Here is a 24,628-nt window from a genome sequence, read left to right on the forward strand (position 1 = left end):
CAAGGTTACCGGCCCCGCCACGGGGAGGCAGGAGCAGTGCCTGGAGTGACCAAGCGAAATTAGTAGGAGTTAGTCTATTAGATATGAAAAATAAAGAAAGGTTACTTTCCTTCCTTGCTCTCTACCAGTACTTTTGATACAAGAGCTACTAAATTAAAGGATTTCTCAAAGAGAGGAACGTAAAAGAGAACGCAGAATTCACCTATCAAAAAGTCGCAGTGAAAGCACAAATAGAAATCGCTCAGTCAATCGCTTGGCACCCGGGGCCTCATAATAACTGTTGCTGCTGACTCACGAGCGCAAATCGAAGAAAAAGCCAACCACGCGATACGAATTTTGCAAAACTGGGCTACAATCCATTGCCTGCGGATTTTCTCCAAGTAAGACCTGCTCGGTACTCCTGAAGGGCAGACTCGACCTTGCCAGACCACCGCAAGTGAAAATCCAAGGCACCACAATTAAACTTGCTATAGAAATCAAATATCTCGGAATCATCATTGACAAAAATCTGTCTTTTCAGCCCCATCTAAAGTACATTAAACAAAAGATACGGAAATATTCTGCATTGGTCGCAAGAGTGATCAGGAGGGACTGGGAGCTAAGCAAGCGGACCCTGTCCCTCTACTACAAATCTACCTTCATCCCGGTCATCATATGCTTCACCAGTTTGGTACAAAAAGGTAACCACAGTGGTAAATAGAAGAACCTTGGACAGCATCCAGCGGTCCATAATTCTGACAATCACACGAGCTGTCTCCACAGTCAGCACGCACGCACTCCAGGTTCTGGCCGGAGTCCTCCCGCTGGACTTGGAAATCATCAGATGCGCCCTGACATATAATATGGCAAAAGAAATACCGTGCACTATCCTGAACTTCACGTTGGATCTCGCCAACAACAGGAAGCTTGAAAAAACCAGACTGCTCGACCGCCTCCGACAGGAATGGCAGGATCGGTGGACAGAAGCCACTAAAGGGGAAATCACCAAGAAGTTCCTCCCTAGCGTAAACAGAGTCTTTCCAAAACTCCCGAGTTGGTTCCAACTAGGGCTCCAAGTCACTTTCTGCTCACAGGGTACGGGCCATTTAATGCAAAATTATCTAGCTTCCGAATCACTGAGGATCCCCGTTGCCTCTGTGGCCACGAGGAAACATGGCAACATCTCGTCAATGACTGCGACCAGTATGAGGACCTGCGAAGCAGGCTCACCACTGATATCACCTACTTCCTGCAGAACATGGAACAGCATCTTCTCGACTCGGAACAAGCATACAAAGCCCTTACCATTTTTGCACTTATGGTATCACTTATAGCAAACCACCATGCACAGCACCCAGAAGCTGATGATGGATCCCAAAACCAGGACTAGAGAAAAACGGAATACACAAGAAAACTGTACCAAATAACCCACAACCACGAACGTCATTTAGCCTTGTTCACGAGGGAACTGACAACCAGGAAGACCTGCCTCTGAACCAGAGACAACCTGACACAGGACTTGATTCATGTATGACCCTGCGACTGGGATCTGACTCCTAAATTGAAAAAGAACACCAAAGAAGATCCGGTTCAGATCGCTTGGACCCCCATGTGCTCACAACTGTCAATGCCTGATGGCGATCTGTACCAGGCTCCCTTGCCTGGTACCTTTACTCCCTTTCCCCTGGTGTGGAGGAGGAGACAGTCTTGTCTCCTCTCCACCCCTGCCAACCCTGATTCTTCTCCTGGTGGGGCTTGGGCCTGCCTCACCGCGCTTATAGAACTGGTGAAGTTCTATAAGCGCCTATAGAAATCCTCAGGGCAGAGTGTTGAATTGGTGCAAGTCGCCCTAGCACGCTCACCCTAATCAGAATCGTACACCGGGGCACCGTAGTCAAGGCGAGATCTGATTAGGGCTCTATACAAATGAAGTAACGTGTACCGATCTGCACCCCCATTATGTAGAAGAAAGGACTCTGAGTATGTTCATTTTTTTCTGGCAAGACGTCTTTAGATGTTTAACGTGCTATATGAAGTTCAACTTACTATCGAAAGTCAGACCAAGCAGACGAATGCTGTTCACAACTGAGATAGGCTGGTTTGTTAAGTGCACCTCTGGATCTGGATGCATCTTCCGTTTGCTACAAAAGTGAACTACTTTAGATTTTGAACAAGAGAGTTGATACCCATTCTGTGCCATCCATAACTGAATATTATTAATTGATATTTTGGAGTTGCCGCTCAATGAAGGTCATGTTTTGAGAACTGCAAGAAACAGTGAGATCATCGGCATAGAGGGATGAATTCACAGTGCTGAGCATATTTTTAGTCATGTGGTTTATTCTCATTGTGAATAAAGTAGCACTGATTATGGAGCCTTGTGGGACCCCTTCTTCTTGTACATATGTTTGAGAGAGAACTTGTCGGTATCGGACTTGAAAGGATATGTGCTGAAGAAAATTCAATATGAAATATGGTAAGTGGCCTCTCGGGTCAAGGGAATGCTAGTTGGTTAGTTAGTTATTTGATTTTTAGGAGCATTAGCAACTAAGGCATATTGCTCCGGGATATGCGGTGGTCATTCCCTGACCTTTCCGCATCGTTCGTATTTGGTGGTGACGGGCTCGAACCCCGGTCTAATCAAGAAGCGTGTACTACGCACTGCTGCTCCTTCCCACCTGGCTACGGAGGCGCCTAAGGGAATGCAGATCTCTCAGGATACCAAAACGCCATGTGGTGTCGAAGGCTTTTCTACATCAAGGCATACCATGACGAGATGCTTATTTCGAATGAATGCATTCCTGGTGTTTGTTTCCGCTTTGACCATGAGATTCAGGGCTGATCGATTTTTCCTGAAACCAAATTGATTGTCAGAAATTATATTTTTAGAGTCAGGAAACCAAGTAAGTCCACGGTGAATTATTTTTTCAGGGTTTTACTTAAGCAGCTGGTGAGAGAAATAGGTCTATAGTTTCCAGGAACGGAATGATCTTTTCCTGGTTTCGGAATTGCTATTATATAGGAGTGATGCCAAGAACTGGGAAAATAATGTTCAAGAAAGATACGATTGAAAACCGTGAGCAGTGAAGAGACCGATTCTTTATCTAAGTGTTGGAACATTATGTAGTATATTCCGTCGGGGCCTGCAGCACTGTTTTTTGAGGTAGATATGGCTTCTTGAAGTTCAAGCATTGTAAGCGGCTGATTATAGGGTAAAGAACATTTACTCGTAGGTCTGAAGTTCAGGTTGGACTTTTCAGCTAATACTTTGATCTTCTGGAATGATGGATCATATGCTGTTGAAGCAGATAACTGTGAAAAAACAGTCTCTAGGGCATTCGCTATATCTGTAAGAGAAGAAAGGTCCTACCCATTCCAGTTGAGAAGTGGGGAGGACAATGGGAGAACTTTGCCATTTAGTTGTTTTATTTTCCGCCATATTATTCTTGAATCAGTATTTTTATTAATCGAGCTCGCAAATCGAATCCAAGATTCTCTTTTAGCTTTCTTCCTAATGTGACGGACCTTGGCTCTGAGTCTCTTGTAGTTTTTAAGATTGGTGGTGGTGGGATGTTTTCGAAACAGATTCCATGCTCGGTTTTTGTCTTTTTTTGCACCTCGAAACAGATTATATGCTCGGTTTTTTTTTTTTGCACCTCTGCACTCTTCGTTTCACCAATAGTTTTTGGTTCTATGGGTTGTTGATTGTGATTGTAGAATCGTAGTGCATGCAGCAGCAAATATTTGTCTCGTGCTGTGATCGATAGCTGTGACAATAGGTTTCGATGATCTGTTCATCAAAGGACACTCGGGAAGTGAATTTTGCCCAATCCACTCTGGGAAATTTCCATTTTACATAGTTTTGGGAAATTATGGAATGTCCTGTTTCAATCTTACATATTAGCGAAAAGTGATCACTATTTAGCGGGTTGTCGAGGGCCGTCCACTCAATACTAGGGAAGAGGATCGGAGAGCACATGAAAAGATCTATTGCAGAAATACCCGTAGAGAGATGGATGTAAGTTGGAAAGCCAGTATTTACTATAATCAGATTTTGGCTGTCAGCAAGCTGTTCGATAAGTTGTCCTCCTCCATCTGCATTGGGAGAACCCCACAATGGATGGTGTCCATTGAAGTTGCCCAATAAACAGATAGGGATTGCTAACTGCTGAATAAGACCTTCCAGTTCATGGATGGTATAGGAGTGATTGGGCGATAGGTAGATAGAAACAATTGTCAAAGTAATACCAATCACTATACGTGTTGCAGCAGCTTCGATGGAGGTTTGTAAAGGAAAGAATCTGCAAGGTACTTGTGAGTCTATGAGTATGGCTACCCCTCCGTGAGCATTATTTGTAGCAGTTCTGTCTTTCCTAAAGAGTGCATAATTCTTAACTGAGAGTGACACATGCCGTGTTAAATTTGTCTCTTGTAGGCAGATGCCTAAGGGATGGCAACGATCAATTAACTCGTGCATATCATCAATGTTACTGCGAATTCTCTACAGTTCCACTGTATGATTTGGTGCATTATTTGGTTTTGTTACTTGAGGAAGATTCTGAGTCTTTTTTATTCCCAGGCGATCGAGTTTCATTTTCTCTCTCTTCTTGGAAAGATTGGGCGTCCAGTATCCATGTCATTTTCTGCGTGAAGGTCTAGGATAGGTTCATTTGGGTCAGTATTATTATCAGTGTCCATATTTACTGAAGTGATATTGTTTGTCTTCCTATTTAGAACTGAGTCGGTTTTTGATTTTGAAATATCTGATGGTCTATGTGGGCTAGCTGGTGGGACTGTAACTGGAGTGTTGTTGGCTCTATCTGCTACCTTTTGCTCTTTTGGAGTCTGTTTCATCGATGGTGACAGTATAGATCGGGCCCAATCTACAATCGATATGGTTTGGGGAACTGATACTTCAGTTTGTGTCGCTGTTGTTTGATATTTTTGCATTGCTGCTGCATATGTGTTGTTAGGTGCGTTGAGCATAATTTGCTTTCTTGCCTCTTGGTATGTGACTTTTCGTTCTACCCTGTACTTCTGGATTTTTTTTCCAGTTTTCCAGAGGTCGCATGATTTTGAGTAGGCTGGATGCGCGCCTTTGCAATTCGGACAGTGCGGTGTTTTGGCGTCACAGTCTATTTGCGAATGTTCTTTTGACCCACAGTTTGGACAGACTGGATCTCCTCGACAAGACATTTCGCGTGGTCAAATTTTTGGCACTTGTAGCATCTTATAGGATTCGGGATAAAGGGTCGTACTCGGCAGTTGAGATAGCCGGCTTCGACACTGGATGGTAAGATAGGTGTTCCGAATGTCAGGATGATGTTGCGGGTGGGAACAAGATCTCCATCTTTCCTGATTATGATGCGTTTCGCTTGTACCACTTTTTGATGTTTGAGTCCTTGGGCCAGTTCATCTTCTGTTACATTTATCAGATCCCACTCTGCAATTACTCCCTTGGAAGTATTTAATGTTGCATGAGGGGTGACTTGAATGGGTAGACCGCCAAATATCGTTTGTTTCAATAGTCTCTCAGAATGTGCACGACTCACTGTTTCTACGAAGAGGTCTCCAGATCTGAGTCTTTTCACCATTTTGGGAGAGCCCGCCACATTTTCCAAACATTTCTGTATAAGAAATGTGAGAGAGTGCTTATAGATTTGTTCGACAGGCTATGTAAGATAAGGAATGATGGGCATTCCTGTTGGTCTGTGTCTGTGCGCAGTCGTTTAGACTTTGTTACATCGTCGGAAATTTCATGGTCAGCTGTTGTTGTTGTTGTTGTTGTGGGGGTTTTCTGGCGCATAAGCAGCTTTGGCTATAATGCGCCTATTCCTTTATTGTAATAATATATGAGAATTTCTTCTTATGTCAGAAGAGGCAAAAATCAGAAATGACTAAAAACTCCAATTTTCTTCAGAAAGTTAAAAAATTCAGGGATATTTGCATTGTCACCAATGACATTCTCTAGAGTTATTGGTTTGCGAAGGTTAACCAAAGATACCAGGGTTGTATTTCTGTCTTGATTATAGTGTGGGCATTCGATGAGAATGTGTTTCACAGTCAGATTTAGAAAACAATGTGGACACTGTGGTGGATCATCTCCTGTGAGTAAATGAAGGTGTGTCAAATGTGTATGGCCTATTCTTGATCTTGAAAGGAGTACCTCTTCTCGTCTTGATGAACGGACACTGGAACGCCAAATTCTAGGATCCTGTTTAAATTGAAAAGGTTTGTTGTGTGTTTGAGAGTGCCAGAGTGCTGTCCATTCTGTTAGGCATGCGTCACGAATGATTTGTGGGTAGTCTGATGCTGGAACAGGGATAGTGGTTAAATCTAAGGTAGATGGATTTTTTGCCGCTTTATCGGCCAGTTCATTACCAGAAATTCCAGAATGGGATGGAATCCAGCAGAAGGTGATTATTTGGTGGCGCTCTTCAATCTGCAGTAATAATCTTCTAATTTCATTTAGAAGAGGGTGAACTTTATCTGTGGAGTTAGATAATGCCATAATTGAGCTGAGGGAATCAGTGTAAATAACAAATTTTAGTGAGCAGTCAGAACAGAGGTTTTCTAAGGCTAGTTTAATTGCATATAATTCTGCTGAGAATATACTGAATTCAGGTGGAAGGGCTGCTGAAATAGTGGTATTTAGGAACACTGCTGCTGCTCCAACATTTGAGTTAGATTTAGAGCCATCTGTATAAATTGTAGAAAAGTCAAAATATTTGTGAGTGTGAATTGCATGAAGTTGTTTCACATTTGATGCTTGAAGAACATTTTTTCCCCACTGGCAAAGGTAAGTGTCACAGATGGGTAGAGGAGTGGGAGTCCATGGTGGTTGAGTGCATGTTACTACTTCTTGTACAGAATGAATGGGAACTTTCCAAACTTGCATCAGTTCAAGAAGGCGAAGACCAGCTGGTTTTACTATACTAGGCTTACTTCTGTAGAGGTTTTCTAGTGGTGGATTAAATAAATATGACTGAATTGGATGCGAGGCACAGCTTTGTATTTTGACAGCATACTTCAGTAGCAGTGTTTTCCTACGTAGTGTTAACGGGGGCTCATGAGCGTCAATGTAGAGGCTATGTGCTGGTGATGTTCTGAAAGCCCCAAGTGCAGTCCTCAAGGCGCTGTGCTGAACTGGATCAAGCCAGCGCAAAACACTTGCTCTGGCAGAATCATAGACAGGAGCACCATAGTCAAGACGGGATCGGATTAATGCCCTGTATAGCCGAAGTAAGGAGGTGCGATCTGCACCCCATGTTAGTGCGGATAAAGTTCTGAGTATATTTAACTTTTTTAAACAGGAAGTACGTACATTTTTAATATGGTCTAAGAAATTTAATTTGTTGTCAAGGATTAATCCTAGAAATCTGATGTTACTATTGACTGGGATGGAGAAGTTGGAGATTTGGAGTTCAGGATCCAGATGGAGTTTGCGTTGTCGACAAAAATGGATGGCGATTGTTTTCTGTTGTGAGAGTCGATAGCCGTTAAGGTTGGCCCATTGTTGTATTTTGTTCAGTGATATCTGAAGCTGCCTTTCAATTGATCTCATGCTTTGGGAATGACAGGAAATGGAGAGGTCATCCGCGTAAAGATATGACTCAACTGTGTTTGGAAGCTGTTTAGTGATGGAATCTATTCTAAGAGCAAAAAGAGTGGCACTCAGCATAGATCCCTGAGGAACACCTTCTTCCTGAATGATGTTGTTGTTGTTGTTGTTTGAGAGCTATTGGCGCAAGAGCAGCTTAGGCTATAATGCGCCTAATCTAGGTTAGAGTTTCATATTTCGACATTTTTTATTATGTTGTTCAGATGGGAAGCCAAGATTTTATTTTATAATTACGTAACTTTTTGGTAAATGTTACACTATTTATTTTTATATGTTTTGGTAGTATCCGATTAACTTAAGGAAAAAGAAAACGTCGGTAATATTTGGCCGGTTATCTAAAATTGTTTTGAGCGTTCGTGGTTATTTGAAAGGCTTTTATACGTTCTGAAGTAAATCTTGGACAGTTCACCATGAAGTGATGTACAGTGAGTGGAACTTGACAGTTTTGGCACTGAGGAGGGTCTTCACCTCTGAGTAGGTAAGAATGGGTCATATGGGTATGCCCAATTCGCAATCGAGCAAGGATCACTTCTTCGTGTCTGTTGGATCGGCAACTGGTAGTCCATGGTCGGAGTGTTTGTTTAATTACACGAAGTTTGTTGTTACTTTGATCTTTCCAATGTTGTTGCCATTGTTTTAAACTGCTTTGGTGGATTAACGACTTGTAATCGGTATATGGTATTGAGCGGAATGCATAGTAAGAGGTAGCAGCTTCTCTTGCCGCTTTATCTGCTTTTTCATTCCCAGTTATTCCTGTGTGGCCTGGAATCCAACAGAAACTGATCTTGTGATTATTTTGCAATAGCTTAGATACTGTATATTGTACCTGTTGTAAAACTGGGTGTGCTTTAGTATTGGCATTCTGTAAAGCAATGACAGAGCTAAGCGAGTCCGTGAAAATTATGCTGTCTGCTATCTGTTCATGTTTAATTTTGTTTACGGCCATCAAAATGGCTTGTAATTCTGCTGTAAAGATGCTGCATTCTTTTGGAAGTTGTTGGATGAGAGTACAGTCTTCAGAGTGAATCGCAGCTCCTACACAAGTTTCTGTTTTTGAGCCATCTGTGTATATGAAAGTTGAATGTTCATATTTTTCTTTGTATGCTGCATGTAGTTGCTGGTAGTTTGTTCTCGGGAGATTTGTTTTCCCCCAAGATTGGAAATGCAGGTCACACACAGGTTGAATTATGATCCATGGTGGAATAATGTGTGTAGTCGTGGTAGCTATGCTATCATAATTAAGCTCTCGGCATAACAGTAAATCTTTTAGTCGGATGTTGGAAGGGCGGTTTATTCGTGGATGGGCTTGGTATACATTTTCCAAGTACGATGAAAACAGAACCTCTCTATTTGGATGGTCGGTGATGGATTTTATCTTTGCAGCATAGTGTAATAATAAGTTCTGTCGTCTAAGTTGTAGTGAAGGTTCATGGGCTTCTGCATATAGGCTTTGTACAGGCGAAGTGCGAAAAGCTCCAAGTGCTATACGGAGTGCACTGTGGTGTATGGGATCTAACCATCTCAGTGCACTTGGTCTTGCAGAGTCGTAAACTGGTGCTCCATAGTCCAGCTTGGAACGCACTATTGCTCGATAAAGTTTAAGTAGTGTATGTCGATCTGCACCCCAAGTTGTTGCGGAGAGAACTTTGAGTAGATTTAACTTCTTGATGCAAGAATGTCTTAGTTGCTTAATATGTTCAAGGAATGTCAGTTTTTTATCTAAGAGAAGTCCTAAGAATCTTATGTTTGGTACAACTGGGATCATATATCCATCTAGCTTAAGTTCAGGATCTTGGTGTAGGTTTCGTTTCCTACAGAAGTGTATACATGCAGTTTTCTGTGTGGAAAACCGGAAGCCATTTGTTTGTGCCCATTGACTTATTTTATTTATTGCTCCCTGTAACTGCCGTTCTATAGTTCGCATACTCTGAGAATGATAGGACATACTGAAATCATCAACGTATAAAGCGGTATCAATAGGTTTTGGTATATGCTCAGTTATGGAGTTTATTTTGATAGCAAAGAGGGTTGTGCTAAGCACAGACCCCTGAGGTACACCCTCTTCTTGGGTGAAAACTTTTGAAAGAGTATTCTGCAATCTAACTTGAAATGACCTGTGGAGTAAGAAATTTTGAATATATTTAGGAAGATGTCCACGTAATCCAAGGTGGTATAGGTTTTGAATAATTCCATAACGCCACGCAGTATCGTAAGCTTTTTCTATGTCGAAACATATCATTACGTGGTGCTCTTTTCGGATAAAGGCATTCCGCACACTGTTTTCTAATTTGATCAGTAAATCTAGTGTTGAACGATTTTTTCTGAAACCATGCTGTGCTGGATTGAGGAGGTTATTTCTGTTCAAAAACCATGTTAGACGAGCATTGATAATTTTCTCCATAACTTTTCCCAGGCAACTGGTTAGAGCAATTGGACGGTAGTTGCGTGGGTCAGAGAGGTCTTTCCCCGATTTTGGGAAAGCAAGAATTATTGCATGACGCCAACTGTCTGGAAATTGGTTTTCTAGATTCTGTTATATAGTTCTAGTAATGCCATTTGGGATTGATCATCGAGTTGTTTTAACATCATATAGTGGATTTGGTCTGGACCTACAGCACTTTGCTTTGTCTGGGATAGAGCGTGTTTCAATTCGTAGAATGTTAAGGGTAGGTTGTACTCTTCATTATTTCTTGTGGAAAAATTCAGTTTATGTCTTTCCATTCTTGCCTTGTATATTTGAAAACTGGGAGTATATGAAGTGGTCGCTGATATTCTGGCGAAGGTTTCGCCCAGTGCATTGGCTATTTCTGATGGCTCTGCAGTGACTTGTCCATTCCAGTTTAGGATCGGAGTTGGGGTAATCGGGTATCTGCCACTCATTTTGTTAATTTTATTCCAGACAGTTTTAGATGGTGTGGAACTTGTTAATGTAGATGTAAATTTTATCCAGGATTCTTTCCTACTGGCCCGCCTAATATATCTGGCTCTTGCCCGTGCCTTCTTGAACAATATGAGGTTCTCTAAAGTTGGATATCTGCGAAAAGTATTCCAGGTTTTGTTTCGCTCTTTCTTAGTCTGCGCACATTCTGCATTCCACCATGATTTTGGATGTGTTGGAAAGTGAGACGATGTTTTTGGGATAGAGTGTTCAGCAGCTTGAATTATTTTATTTGTTATATATTGTACTGCTGCATCTAACGGTTTTTGCTTGATGGTATCAACATTTAGTTTTGCTAATGTTTTATAAGTTTCCCAATCTGCTTCATTTATTTTCCATCTGGGAGTTTTGCGTGACTTGCATGTGGTTCCTAGTGCCATGGTGATGATTATTGGATAGTGATCACTGCTGAGAGGATCACTGTGCACTGACCAATCAAGTCTTGGAAATAGTATTGGAGAACATATAGACAGGTCTATAGCTGTAGTATTTCCTGATGGAAGATGTGTATAAGTATGTGTGCCGTCGTTCAACAAAGTTAAATCATTCTCGTCTCTCCATTTTTCAATTCGTTGTCCTCTCCGATCTGTGGTTGTGTTACCCCACACAGGGCTATGCCCATTGAGGTCGCCTAGTATACAGAAGGGGGTTGGCAACTGCCTTACAATGTCTTCTAAGTCCTGTTGTAATAAATTTTGGTTTGGTGGAACATAAATTGTTATTACTGTTATGAGGGATCTAGCGGCTATGCGTACTGCAATCGCTTCAAGGGTTGTGTTTAGCGGGACAATCTGGGAAGGAATGCGAGAATTTATTAGTATTGCCACACCACCATGGGTTGTGCCACCTGTTACTCTGTCCTTTCGGTATGCTGTATAGTTCTTTATTAAGGTAGAGTCTTGAGGTCTGAGGTAGGTTTCTTGTAAGCAAAGACATAATGGTGCATACTGTGTAATCAGGTCATATATATCACCTATGTTAGTGCGGAGTCCTCTACAATTCCACTGGATTATGGTTTTCATTATTTGATTTTGGAGAGGTTTTCGGTCTGTTTCCTAGATGCTGTTTTAAGTCTTTCACACGTTGGTTTTTCCTTTTTCGGGAAATATGGTTTTCCGGTGTCCATATCGTCTTCCGCGAAAATCTCTAATACTGGTTCATCTGCTTGGTTGGTTGTTTCTGTCTCCATTTGTTCGGTTGCCTTCTGACTTATGACATTATGTTTTCCTTGAGGTGCTTTCGATTCTGAGTGTTTCTTATCGGGAGGCACGGAAAGTGGTGTGTTGGTGAGTTTCTCTTGATGTTTTGGCTGGGAAATTGTGAGTAGTGCTCGTGCCCAGTCTGAGATAGATTTCTTTGGAGGAATTGTAAAATCTGTTTGGGTTTCTATTGTACGACAATTCGTTATGACCTGCGCGTAGGAAGGTCTGTTTAAGATAGTCGGGTGTATAGTTCTCTTAGCTTCTTGGTATGTGACAGAATGTTCCACTTTATACCGCTGAATCTGCTTTTCTCTTTTCCAATATTCACAATTCTTGGAATAGGCAGAATGGTCTCCCTTGCAGTTTGGACATTTCGGTTTCTCGGATGAACAGTTCTGATTGCTGTGATCCTGGGACCCGCAGTTGGAACAGATAGCTACACCACGGCATGCCATTTGTGAATGACCATACTTTTGGCATTTAAAGCAGCGGAGAGGATTTGGAATGTATGGTCTGATGTTACAATTTAGATATCCGGCCTTCACAGTTGTAGGTGGTTTAGGAGTGTTGAACGTTAGTATGATAATTCTGGTTGGGATAAGTGTCCCATCTCTTGTAATTTTAATCCTTCTCACAGCTATAACGCCTTGATTTTCAAGTTCATTTTTAATTTCTTCTTCGGAGACGCTGATAAGGTCCCACTCAGAAATTACTCCTTTCGATGTATTTAGCGTATTATGGGGAGAGACCTTTACTGGGATCCCACCAAATGTTTTCATTTGAAGCAGTCTTTCTGCGTGTTTGGCATTTGCTGTCTCGACTAGAATGTCGCCTGATTTTAGTCGCTTAACATTTTTTGGTGTTCCAGCCACACTTTCTAAACATTTCTGGATGACGAATGGCGACAATTTTCCTAATGGCTGTTCTGTCGTAGAATTAAAGACAATAAAGGTAGGTGCATTAAGTGATGCTATTTCCTTTTTTTGCCTTTTGGTTGCAGTAGTCATATTGTCCTCATTTTTCCGACTCAAAGGAGTCAGATCTTTGGGATTCGTGGTAATGTTTGAGTCATTCATGTTTGCTCCTTTTGGCCCTGGGAGTGAGAGCTTTTCCTCCCAGGTTTCCGGCCCCGCCACGGGGAGGCAGGAGCGGTGCCACCTAGTGACCAAGCGGAAGTAGATTAGTGGTTAGTAGGACTAGAATATATATAAAAGAAAGGTGACTTTCCTTTCTTAGGAACCTTTGCACTGATACTTTTCAGTAACTATATATATTTACAGAAGAGAATTAACTTTAAACTCTTGATATATCTAACACTCTTTCACTTTATGAATCGCTTTAGAATTGCACAGAAATCGCCTGATCACTAGAAACGCTTGGCACTCGGGGCCTAGCACTTTGTGAATCAGTATATATTATGCTTTTATTTATTGACAGCAATGAGATATTTTTCAGAGCAAGCTTAATGGCACGGATCTCAGCAGTGTAGCTGCTCCATTCAGTTGGAAGTGAAATTGAAACAATTGTATTAGGGATGACAGCAGCTGCACCCACTCGATTGTCAGATTATGAATCATCAGTATAGATCTTCGTAAAGTTGGGGTACTTTTGTGAGTGAGCAAAATGTAGTTGTTGGATGTTAATATTTGCTATAGAACCTTTACCAAATTTTTCAAAGTATTCATCTGAAGAAAAGGTGAAGTTAGTCTACGGGGGATCCGGATCTTTTGATTCTCTGAGGATATTATCAAGCTGAATGTTCCAGCTTTCTGTTAGATTCTGCAGCTTGGTCCAGTAGGCCGAATTGTTCTAGGTTTATTTGCATAATAGGTTTTCCACTGAGGATCATGCAGCAGTGGCCAAACATGATGAGTAGCAGGCTTTCAATTTTAGCTGAATAGTAGCCGACCGGGCTAGCCGAGTGGGTAAAGTACCTGCCCGGCAACCCAAAGGTCGAGGGTTCGATTCCCGCCTCGGGCTTGGATCAAAGTACTACAAAAACCTTGGGAGGTGCAATATGGCCACAGAAGCCGATGCGCCAACAACTACCAAATCAAAATCAAAATCAAGCTGAGTAGTTCATCAGCAACTTCCTTCTTGTGATGCAAAGTGGAGGTTCGTGAGCCTCACCATAAAGACTTAGAACTGTTAATATTCTATATGCACCTAGGGCTATCCTAAGAGAAGAGTGTTGGATGGGCGCAAGACGGGCCAAGGTGCTCTCTATAGCTGAGTCATAAACAGGTGCTCCATAGTCTAGCCGAGATCTAATTATAGATTTATATAAGTGGAGGAGGGTATAACAATTGACACCCCAAGTGGTAATAGAATTGACCTGAAGTATATTCATTTTCTTTGTGCAAGTGGTTCTTAGATACTTGATGTGTTCCTGGAAGTTTAACTTCTTATCAAAAAATTAGCTGTTCACAATTGGTGGAGGATGATTGGCGAAGTGCAACTCAGGTTCAGGATGCATTTTGCGCTTGGTGCAGAAATGTATGGCTGTAGATTTGTGGCTTGACAGTTTGTATCATCCGTAATTCAATGTTATTAATGGATATTTGTAGATGCCTCCCAATATAGTTCATATTCTGGGAATGGCAGGATATTTAGTGTTAGTGCTTCAGAAGTCCATACACCAGATGTAGACACCGTCTCTCTCCTATCGCACCTTTATTCCGAGCAAGTCTGCATGACCTAATTTTGACATTCTTGAACTCATTTTAAGTGTATTGGTAACTCGATATTTTGACTTCAGCACTTGTCTTCAACTCACTGTTGTCTGTCGCTCTTAATATAAGAATATCATCACTTCACTTAACTGTATTATCTTGCACTAAACTTCGTCCTTGTACGGAATCTGTATATGATCGCTTTGGAGTCATTTCGATTTTCTTGCCTATTAACATTTTCCTGAAAAACTTCTAGTATCCCCTAATTTTACTCAATCCGATCTGGAACTAAATATGAAAAGACATTTCCTACGATTAGAAATGAATGGCATCCTTAAAGTGTACACTTTTACAACGAGCCTTAATTCGCGTGTTGCAGAACTTAAAATCGCATTCTCACTCGGATTTACTACGCAAAATGACACCAGTACGTAAAATTCACGCAAATTAAAAATCTAGAAAACAGCGTTTTAAAAATGTGTTTTTCCCAAACTTTTGCATAAAATGACGAACAAAAGCTGCTGCGACGATACTTTAACAGATTTCCAACAGTTGGTAGCTAATATTTCGCGCACTCCTGCTTCGAAGCAACGGCTAACTTTCAGCCGTGACTTATTTTGACCTCCCACTTCAACGTCGAAATGTCTGGCGAGATTTAATTCCGAGCGCTGTAACGGCAAGGCCAATCCCGCAAAGCCGTGTCAAACCGGGTGTGTACAAAAGATGTCTGTGGCGCAGAACTCTTCATTTTCGCCAATTGGCACGCTGTATGCGATGCGATAATCAAAATCGATAGTCTATGAGCTGTGCTCCGGAAGATTCTGACGTCTTCAGAATCTGTGGGACTGCTAAAGCAGTTCGCACCCCACTTGTGTCAAACTGCTATTGAACGGATGTTTTTACGAATGGTCTATTCATCTTGTTTCCTGCTTTCCAAATGATGTACTTTTAAACCCTTAATGAAGTATGCAAAATAATTTAACCCTCTGCACTTGAACCTCCACCCCCTTTTTTTTTTTTTGGAAAAATAACCAATCGGGGTCAAAAGATATTCCATCTTTGTTATATACGGAAGGTATTTGTTACAAAGGACTTTCGAAAGTTCAGTATCAGTGCTCGCGATTCATTTTTTTTTTTTTTAATAACGACATCGAGAGATTATTTAATATCCATTCTGTTCTCGTGGAACAGAAAATAAGCCAGTTTTAAAAAGGACTGAAGGTTAAGTCTAATAATCTAATGAAAAATTATTTCTTTTTTACACTATTCACGTGTTCTTCCCAAATATAACGGAAAAACGTACCACTCCATTTTTTTGTTTTTTGGTTTCCCAATCTGAGTGACATTGGAGATGAAGACGTTTGTTGAAATCTTATCTCCACTATCGGCACAAAATCCATCGCCTTCATATAGAAAAGAGCGGCGTGTTTTCCAAGCTTGGCCTGAAGGCGGTTCCTGTTTTTCTCCCCTTTTTCACCGGTTTTGTGAAAATTGGCGGAAAATGCCCATTCTCAGAGGGTTAAAGAAGTTTGTCTGCTAAAAGACGTGTCTGCCGGTTCGTTTTTTTATGATTAAATGCGCGTCTTCGAATACAAGTTGAAAAAAAGCGTTTGACTAAAACGAGACGTTCCCCTCCGCAATAAGTGTAAAGGGGTTGCCTCGTGAAACTTTGTATTCGCCGGTGTTTGGTACAAAAGGCGCCGCCTTTATTTCTTCGGTTATCAATGAACAACCGGCCGCCCCGCTAACTGGTTCGAGTACGCCTGAACTCACTCGAAGGTCTGCGAGATCACGGCGGTGCTGACAAACCTGTGTATGCCTGGAACGATGCCAGGTCACGATGGATGGCTGACGAGGCTCTTTAAAAGGGGAAGATTAAGTCCGACTACGACTGCGATAAATTTAAAACGCACGTGTTCAAAACAAAATCCACTTATTTTGGGGCGAAAATTAGTAATTACGAAATGTAGGAATATAAATGCGATACTCACTGTTGGACAGCAGAAGCGCGAGAAAGACGAGCGTATCCATGTCTCCTTCCTCGTACCGCAGCCAACTCGGAACGAATGAAAAAGCCAACTGGAACGTGCCCCGAGTAATCGGCGTGTTTATCTGCGATGATGACGAAATTCATGACGCAACCACGGTGCAAGCCTGTTACTCAACGCGCTTCCCAAGGCGCATGGGAAACGAAGGCCGTGTCGGAGCATTCTAATTACACATACACGCGTGTGCAGAAGTTAAGGTAATTAAACATTTTTAGAAAAGTCTCGTGGCCACTGTTTGATCTCCATAAAATTTTGTGGACATCCACGAATAAATAACCCACCGAAACAAACAAACAAAATTTTAGTCACACGTGCAGAGGTCCAAAATGCTGAAAGAAGTGTTCGTAATGGAAAACGAGGTAAACTCAGCTCGTCGCTCAGTATTGTATTTGGGGAAATCAATAAGTAGATGTTGGACAGTGAGTTGAGTGTTGCACCCTGTGCGCTGTGGTGGATCACTGCCTGCAAGAAGATAAAGATGAGCATGGCCTATTCGCAGTCGAGCTGATACTACCTCTTCGTGTCTGTCCTCACTACTCGACTTCCAAGGTTTGAAATTTTTCTTTATGCGGAGTACTTCGTTACCAACTTTATTTTGCCAGATGTGTTGCCACTGCTCTAGACATCACTTCTTTATATTTAACTTGAAATCGGAGAGTGGTATGCTAAAGGGGTGATCTACAGGATCTGTAGCAGTTTTGGCAGCTAGGTCAGCACGTTCATTTCCAACAATTCTAACTTGACCAGGGATTCCAGCAGAAGAGAAATTGTTGTTTGCTCTTATTTAACTTGGTCGTGGTGTTCCAAATGAATACGAGTAAGGGGTTATGGTGATTTTTATTCCGCTGTATAGCTTGGATAGAACTAACTGAGTCTATGTAGTTATCTACATAGACTCAGTTAGTGCTATGTAGATGGCGTGGAGTTCTACGTTGTAGCTACTGCATTCAACGGGCAGTTTCTTAGCTATCGTAAGGTTGAGAAATACTGCTGCTGCACCAACATGGGCGTCACTTCTAGATCCGTCAGTGTAGATTGGCGTGTACTCTGCGTACTGGGTTCTCAATGCGGCGTGAATCTGCAGTATGTTCTGTTCGGACAAGGTGTGTTTCCCCAACGATGTGAGTGAAAGGTCGCCCAGGAATTTTCGAAAACTAGTAGGATGTATCCTATTAAAGTCGATCTGCCAGTCACTGAGCAGGGAACGCAGGCGTATCCCTGCTGATGGGTAGGCTCTGTAAAGGTTCTCCAATTTTGGCGGAAAAAGTCCATTCCGAGTAGGGTTGTCCACTTGCCCTTTGACTTTTGCTGCGCTATCTAACAGAAGCATTTGTCTGCGTAGATGTTGGTTGGTTGATTTAGAGATTTGTTAGGCGCATCAACAACTATGGCCATAGTGCGTGCGCCATACATATGGTAAGAATTTATGGTATTTCATGCGAGATAGAGAAAATTGTAAAAAATAGTACCAGCGTTAGTTGTTTATATAATTAAAGGAAGTGGTATACATTAATCATATTGAGAAAGGTAAAAATGCTTGAGACATTTGTTTTATTGCCTAAAAGTGAAGAAAGTGAAAGAGGGTCTTCTGTTGTGGCGGGAGTGAAGAGATTTTGGCGATCTCTTGCATATTTTCGGCAATCAATAAGAATATGTTTTATTGAAAGCACCGCGTTGCAGTGATGGCACTCAGGGGGAATCTCCCCTCTTAATAGATAATTCTGAGTGATATTTGTGTGACCTATTCGTAGGCGTGTCAGTATTACTTCATGTTGTCGAATTGACCTGAAGCTTGAAAGCCATCGCTCAAGATTTGGCGAGCTTATTGTTATATTGATTTTTCCATGATAATTGCCAATAGTGCATGCATTTTGTCTGGATTATTGATATGTAGTCTTGATATGGGACTTTCCAGTTGTCATCGGGTAGTAAGACGGCCGATTCTGCAGCATTGCCAGCTAATTCATTTCCTGGTACTGTATTGCCATATGTCCAGGAACCCAGCAGAGGTGTATGCTTTTCTCAAGTTCGCATAAAATATGCAAAGAGGATGTTATTTCCTTTAAGAATGGATGGGTGATATTCATGGTGTTTTCCAGGGCTTGAAGTGCACTTAAAGAATGTGTAAAAATTATACTGTTTACAATATTGGAGCACTCGATATGCTTCAGTGCAATCTGCATTACCGTTAGTTGGGCAGAAAATGTACTGAACTCATATGGCAATTCATGGGCCAATGTGATATTCCGAAAAACTGCAGCAATTCCAACGTGGGTCTCATTCTTTGATCCATCTGTATGCACAACAAAGTTGGGGAACTGATCCACTACTGCATGATAAAGTTGTAGGAAATTTTGTTTATGTAATGTAGATTTATTCTATTGATGGAGGGATAAATCGCATGAAGGTGAAGTAATGTCCCAAGGAGCACAGGAAATTGGAAGGGTATTTGCAACCTTATTTAAAGACAATTAAATTCTTCTGAAAGGTATTTTATTCGCATACCTAATGGTCGGTTAGCAGAAGGACTGTTTCGGTATAACATGCTGTGCTGGTGGGTGAAAAGTATCTCCCAGTTTGGGTGTTCAGGCATAGATCTAATTTTATATGCATAGCGTAATATAAGTTGTCTTCTGATAGAGAGAGGGGGTTCGTGTGCTTCAGCATATAGACTATGTATTGGAGACGTGCGATATGCTCTAATGGCAATGCGTATTGCACTATGATGGATAGGTTCAAGCCAGAGAAGGACAATAGGACTTGCAGAGCTATACACTGGTGCTCTGTAGTCAAGCTTTGATTTTATTAAGGCTCTGTATAATCATAACAAGGTAACTCGATCAGCTACACACTTAGTTGCTGAGAGAACCCGGATGATATTTAGCTTATGCTGACAGGAAGTTCGTAGTTTTTCAATATGCTCTAAAAAGGTAAGTTTATGGTCCAATGTGATTCCTAAGAACCGTATGCTGGGATGAACTGCTGTCGGTTGACCATTCAATTGTAGTTCCGGATTGAAGTTTACGTTAGCGGCAAAAACGGGTGCACAACGATTTTTTGGGGACAAAATTGAAAGCCATTAATTTGTGTCCATGAACTGATCTTATTTATTGCCACTTGTATTTGTCTCTCAACAGTATTCATATTTTTCGGATGACGTGAAATGCTAAGGTCAGCTATAAACAGTGCTGTATCAATAGTGTTTGGAAGTTGTTCGACAATGGTGTTAATTAAAATTATAAAAAGTGTAGCATTGAGTACAGAGCCTTGGTGGGGGGACTCCTTCTTCTTGCAAGAATACTTGGGATAACGAAGTTTTGAATCTAACCTGAAAAGTGCGTTTGTACAAGAGGTTTTGTATGAAAATTGGAGATGACCCCGAAGTCCATGTTAGTATAGTTCGCGGAGTATTCCGTACTTCCACATGGAATCGTAAGCCTTACTGATATCAAAGCATACCATGACATGATGTTCCGATCTAAGGAATGAATTTCAGATGGAGTTTTCGAGCCGTACTAGAATATCTAGTATTGATCTATTTTGTCGGATACCGAAATTGTGCAGCCTGTATTACATTAAAATTTTAATCTCATACATGCATATCAGACGGCGGTTTACCATCTTTTCAAGAATTTTGCAGAGGCAACTGGTCAAGACAATGGGTCTATAGTAAGTGGGGTTTTTGGATCTCTACCTGGTTTAAGGAATGCCTTACAAAAGTCTATTCTAAAGTGGTTCAGTACGCGTCTCCTCACTCTTTTTCTTCAAACTGGCCATGGTTCCCTTCGTGCTAAACTTGCTATGTTTAACCTGTCTGATTCATCCCTCTGTAACTGTGGCAGCATGTTCTTTTCACCCGTCCATATTACTTGGATCTTCGTCAGCCTCTGTCTACTCTGTGTCAACCATTCTCCCCAGGCAATGAGTTTTCTCTCTTTTACTCCAAAGAAAAATTTCGTCTTCTACAAGAGTTTGCACATAAAGCCTTTGCCAGACGTGGAAAATTTATCAGTAGTGCCCCAATTTCAGGAACTACTCCTATTCTAGCTCTACTTCCAGTCCAGACCAGCATCTCTATCATCGCCATCTCGTGATACCACCACCATCGTCACTACCACCATTTTTTTTTTTAGCTCAAGTACCATCTTCACCACCATCTTCGACTTGAACAGTTGGTTAACAAACGTGTATGACGCCGAGTGATATCGCCGAGTGCTAACCTCAGGTTGGTCCTGAGACAGGGTCTGCATCCTTACACTGGTGCAGGATGATTTTTTATTTTTTATTTTTTTTATTATTATTTTTTTCCCATTTTATTAACTTATTTTTATCTTTAATTTTCCTGATTATTTTTAATTTATTGTTAAAATTAACTTTCTTTGCTTTATCGAAATCATTATACTTTGAATGATCTCGACATTCAGTACGTGACGCTCGAGGTTTGCTGCGGTTCGCGCCCAGTTGTGTGCGCGAACCGCAGCAAATACCCTGATACCCGTCTACGCCTCTTCGCGACGTAGACGGGTATCAGGAAGCACCACCCTGGTCCTTGTTGCTTTCTGATAGCAAAGCGGCCAGAAACAACTAAACAACAACAAACACATACACGGCACAAACATAGCATTACAACATTTCTGGCCTTTCTGCAGAGTTTTTGTAACATCACAGTGTACCACGGCGGAGTTGAACTAGCAGTTGGGAGCCGCCTTACATAAGACACTATCATGTCTACATGGTTTAAGGAATGCAAGGTCTGTGGCATGCCATTTTTTAGGGAATGTATCTTCTATGTAGAGTCTATTAAATAGATCAAGGAGTGCCCGTAATGATTCAGAACTCAGTTCTTGTATCATCGAATAGTGAATATTATCTGGTCCTACCGCGCAGTGTCCAGTTGTTGAAAGAGCTCAATGCAGTTCATGGACAGTAAATGGTAGGGTATATTGTTCATTCCCTTTTGATGAAAAGTTTAATTATTGTTTTTCTTTGTTTTAAATCTTCTGAAGTTTGGGATGCAACTTTCTGTTGCTGATGTTTTGGTAAAAAATTTTCCCTAAGATATCGGCAATTTGAGCAGGGTCAGAAACGTTCTCTCCCCTCCATTCCATGATAGGCACAGGAGTTGTTTGATATTTACCACTCATTTTTTAAATTATTTTCCACATTTTATGTGTAGCAGTTTCTTGATTGATGGTCGAAGTAAAGCAAATCCAAGCTGACTTTTTATTACAGCGTCTAACATATCTTGCTCTTGCACGTTTAAAATGGATAAGATTAGCTGTTGTTGGACTAGGGCGAAAGATATTCCAGGCTTTACTTTGCTCTTTTTTAGCAGCAAAACATTCGTCATATAAGTTATCTTCTGATAGAGAGACGGATTCGTGTGCTCCACCAGAATTTTGGGTGTTTCGGCAAATTTTGAAGAGGACTTTGGTATGGCTTTTCTTGCTGCATGTAGTATTGTTTTTGTGACAGGTTCAACGGCTTGGTCAGTTGGAGATTCTCGGGTTATTTCCGTGTCACAGTTAGCTAGTTTTTTATACGTCTGCCAATCTGCTTTATCAGTGACCCACTGCGGAATTTTAGTACGATGATTAGTATTTGTAATGGCCGCATGGTGCAAGAAAGCTTATGGCTTATGCAGCAGCCACAAAAAAAAAAAAAAAACGAATAAAACAATGATAAAAAAAAACTAATAATTAATAAAAGAAAAGGAAAATTAAACCTATCATCCTATGCGTTTCCATCACTCGAAGGTACTATCCAGATGACCTTTGAATTTCCCCAAACTGTCAGCCTCTACCACCCATGTAGGCAACTTATTCCAGTAATCTACAACTCGCTGGCTAAAATAAAACTTCCTGCAGTCAAATCTAAACATTTCCCCCCATAACTTCAATTTATGTCCCCTAGTTTTGGCATCATTTATAATCTTGAAAATTTTGTCCTCATTCATTTTACTGATGCCTCTCAGAGCCTTAAACACCTCAATCAAATCTCCTCTAAGGTGTCTAGTTTCCAAACTCTGCAACCCACATATTCGAAGTCTTTCTTCATAAGGACGCCCTTTTGCCGATCTCACCAGGCGAGTTACTCGTCTTTGCACCCTTTCAAGAAGCTCGATGTCTTTCTTTAGGTGAGGTCTCCATACTTGAACACAGTATTCCAAGTGTGGTCTAACATAAGCCTTATATAATGGGATTATCACGTCCCTATCTCTACTTGCAAAAGTTCGATAGATCATCGATAGGACACCATGGGCCTTCCTTGCAACCTGTTTACAATTCTCAGAGAATTTCATGTCTCACCGTATCGTAACACCCAAGTCCCTTTCCTCCAGTACTGGGTTTAGTTGAACTCCACCAAGTGAATCAGTTTTTTTGGGATTACTGTTTCCCAGGTGTAATACCTTACACTTTGTTGGATTAAAGCACAGCTGCCATTTTTCTGACCATTCTTGAAGTCTATCTAGGTCTCTCTGAAGAAGCTCAGCTTGACAGTGATCATTAGCTACTCTACCAACTTTAACATCATCTGCAAATTTAGACATCACGCCCTCTATCCCTTCATCGATGTCGTTTATGAAAATTAAAAACAACAGTGGCCCTAATACTGATCCTTGGGGAACCCCTCTTCTTACATCAACCCAATCCGAGGAAGAGCCATTTATCACAACTCTCTGCCTCCTGCCCTGAAGCCATCCTGCTATCCATCTAAGGATTTTCCCAGTGATTCCAACCTGTTCCAGCTTATAAGCCAACAGCTCATGTGAGACTGAGTCAAAAGCTTTGCTGAAATCTAAATAAACAACGTCGAAATTATTCCCTAAATCCAGCTCATGAGTGACCCTTTCAAAATAGCGAACCAGATTTGTTAAACACGATTTTCCCTTTACAAAACCATGCTGAGTATCCATGAGAATTTCAGTTCTATCCAAATGATCCTGAATTCCACCCTTGATCATTGCCTCCATGATTTTCTCTACCATTGAACGGGCGCATTATAGCCTTAGTCGCTAATGCGCCAATAGAACCCAAGCAGCAACAACAACCACTGAAGTCAGACTGACAGGTCGATAATTTCCCAATTCACTCTTAAAACCAGCCTTATGTATGGGAGATGCATTGACACTTTTCCAATCCAACGGAATGCTCGCATAATTAGCCTAAATGGTTCAATGCGGTCACTTGTCGCCTCCCTTAAGATTATAGGGTATATTCCATCAACTCCTATATATATATTCCAACAAGTTTTTTCATTAAATAATCTTGCGAAATTTCAATATCATTAATTACATATTTTTTAACTTCGCTCCCACAATTTCCCATTGCCATCCACAAAAGGTTTTTCATTTGTAAATATCGATGCAAAATAACTGTTGAGTTCATCTGCAACGGCAGCTGGTGTATTTATTACTATCCCCTTTCCCTTACGTAAAGGTCCGATCTGGTTTGTCCTGCTCTTCTTGGCATTTATATATGTGAAGAATTCTTTATCCCCCCTCTTTGCTCTGTTTGTTAGTGATTTCTCATAAACTGCCTTTGCCTGTCGAACCTTTTCTGTGGCTCTATTACACATCACCTTGTAGCTGTTATAGGCTTCAGTACTTTTTGTTGTTCTGTAACCTTTCCATGCCACCTTTTTCTGCTCAAGTAATGTGACAACTTCACCATTCATTCAAGTTGGAACCCTCCTCGTGGAGCGCATTGAAGGCATCTGTGATTAATGTTTTAAAAGCGTACCACAGTTCAAATGTATTCATTCTGTGCGCGATATCTACCCAGTTAATAGAGTCCATGTAGTACCTTAAGGCATCGTAATTTCCTTTTCTGAAATTAAAACCCATTCCTTTGCCTTTTACTTCTGCTCCCTCTCTCGTCATCATCCACCGTAGAACTCCGTGATCACTTCCTGCTACTGGAACCTCTACTGTCAGCCCTGTTATGTCATCTGATTCATGGGTGGTCTAGGATATTCTTTTCTCTAGTACTTTCCCTGACATGTTGATACAAATAACAGTCATCTAGTTGATTTAAAAATTTTGTTCCCCATGTCGAGTTTCCTTCCCATTTACTCCAATCAATTAGAGGCAAATCGAAATCACCCATAATAAGGCATTGACGCTTACTTGCCCATTCCATTTGCATGTAGAGGCTTTTGTCATAATC

General features: G+C 41.2%; 1 protein-coding gene across 1 annotated transcript in view; it reads right to left on the bottom strand.

Moving 5' to 3' along the window:
* Positions 1 to 16,492, bottom strand: part of LOC150078589 (uncharacterized) — a 316,484-nt gene extending 299,992 nt beyond the window's left edge. The window contains exon 1 of the mRNA XM_090385338.1: positions 16,404 to 16,492. Coding sequence (XP_090241464.1) covers positions 16,404 to 16,443 — 40 coding nt within the window. The 5' untranslated portion in view covers positions 16,444 to 16,492. The remainder of the gene's footprint in view (positions 1 to 16,403) is intronic.
* Positions 16,493 to 24,628: the final 8,136 nt, after the last annotated feature.

Source organism: Mastigoproctus giganteus, chromosome 11 (genome assembly GCF_048544385.1).
Source record: "Mastigoproctus giganteus isolate SK-2022 chromosome 11, ASM4854438v1, whole genome shotgun sequence".
Classification (NCBI taxonomy): domain Eukaryota; kingdom Metazoa; phylum Arthropoda; class Arachnida; order Uropygi; family Thelyphonidae; genus Mastigoproctus; species Mastigoproctus giganteus.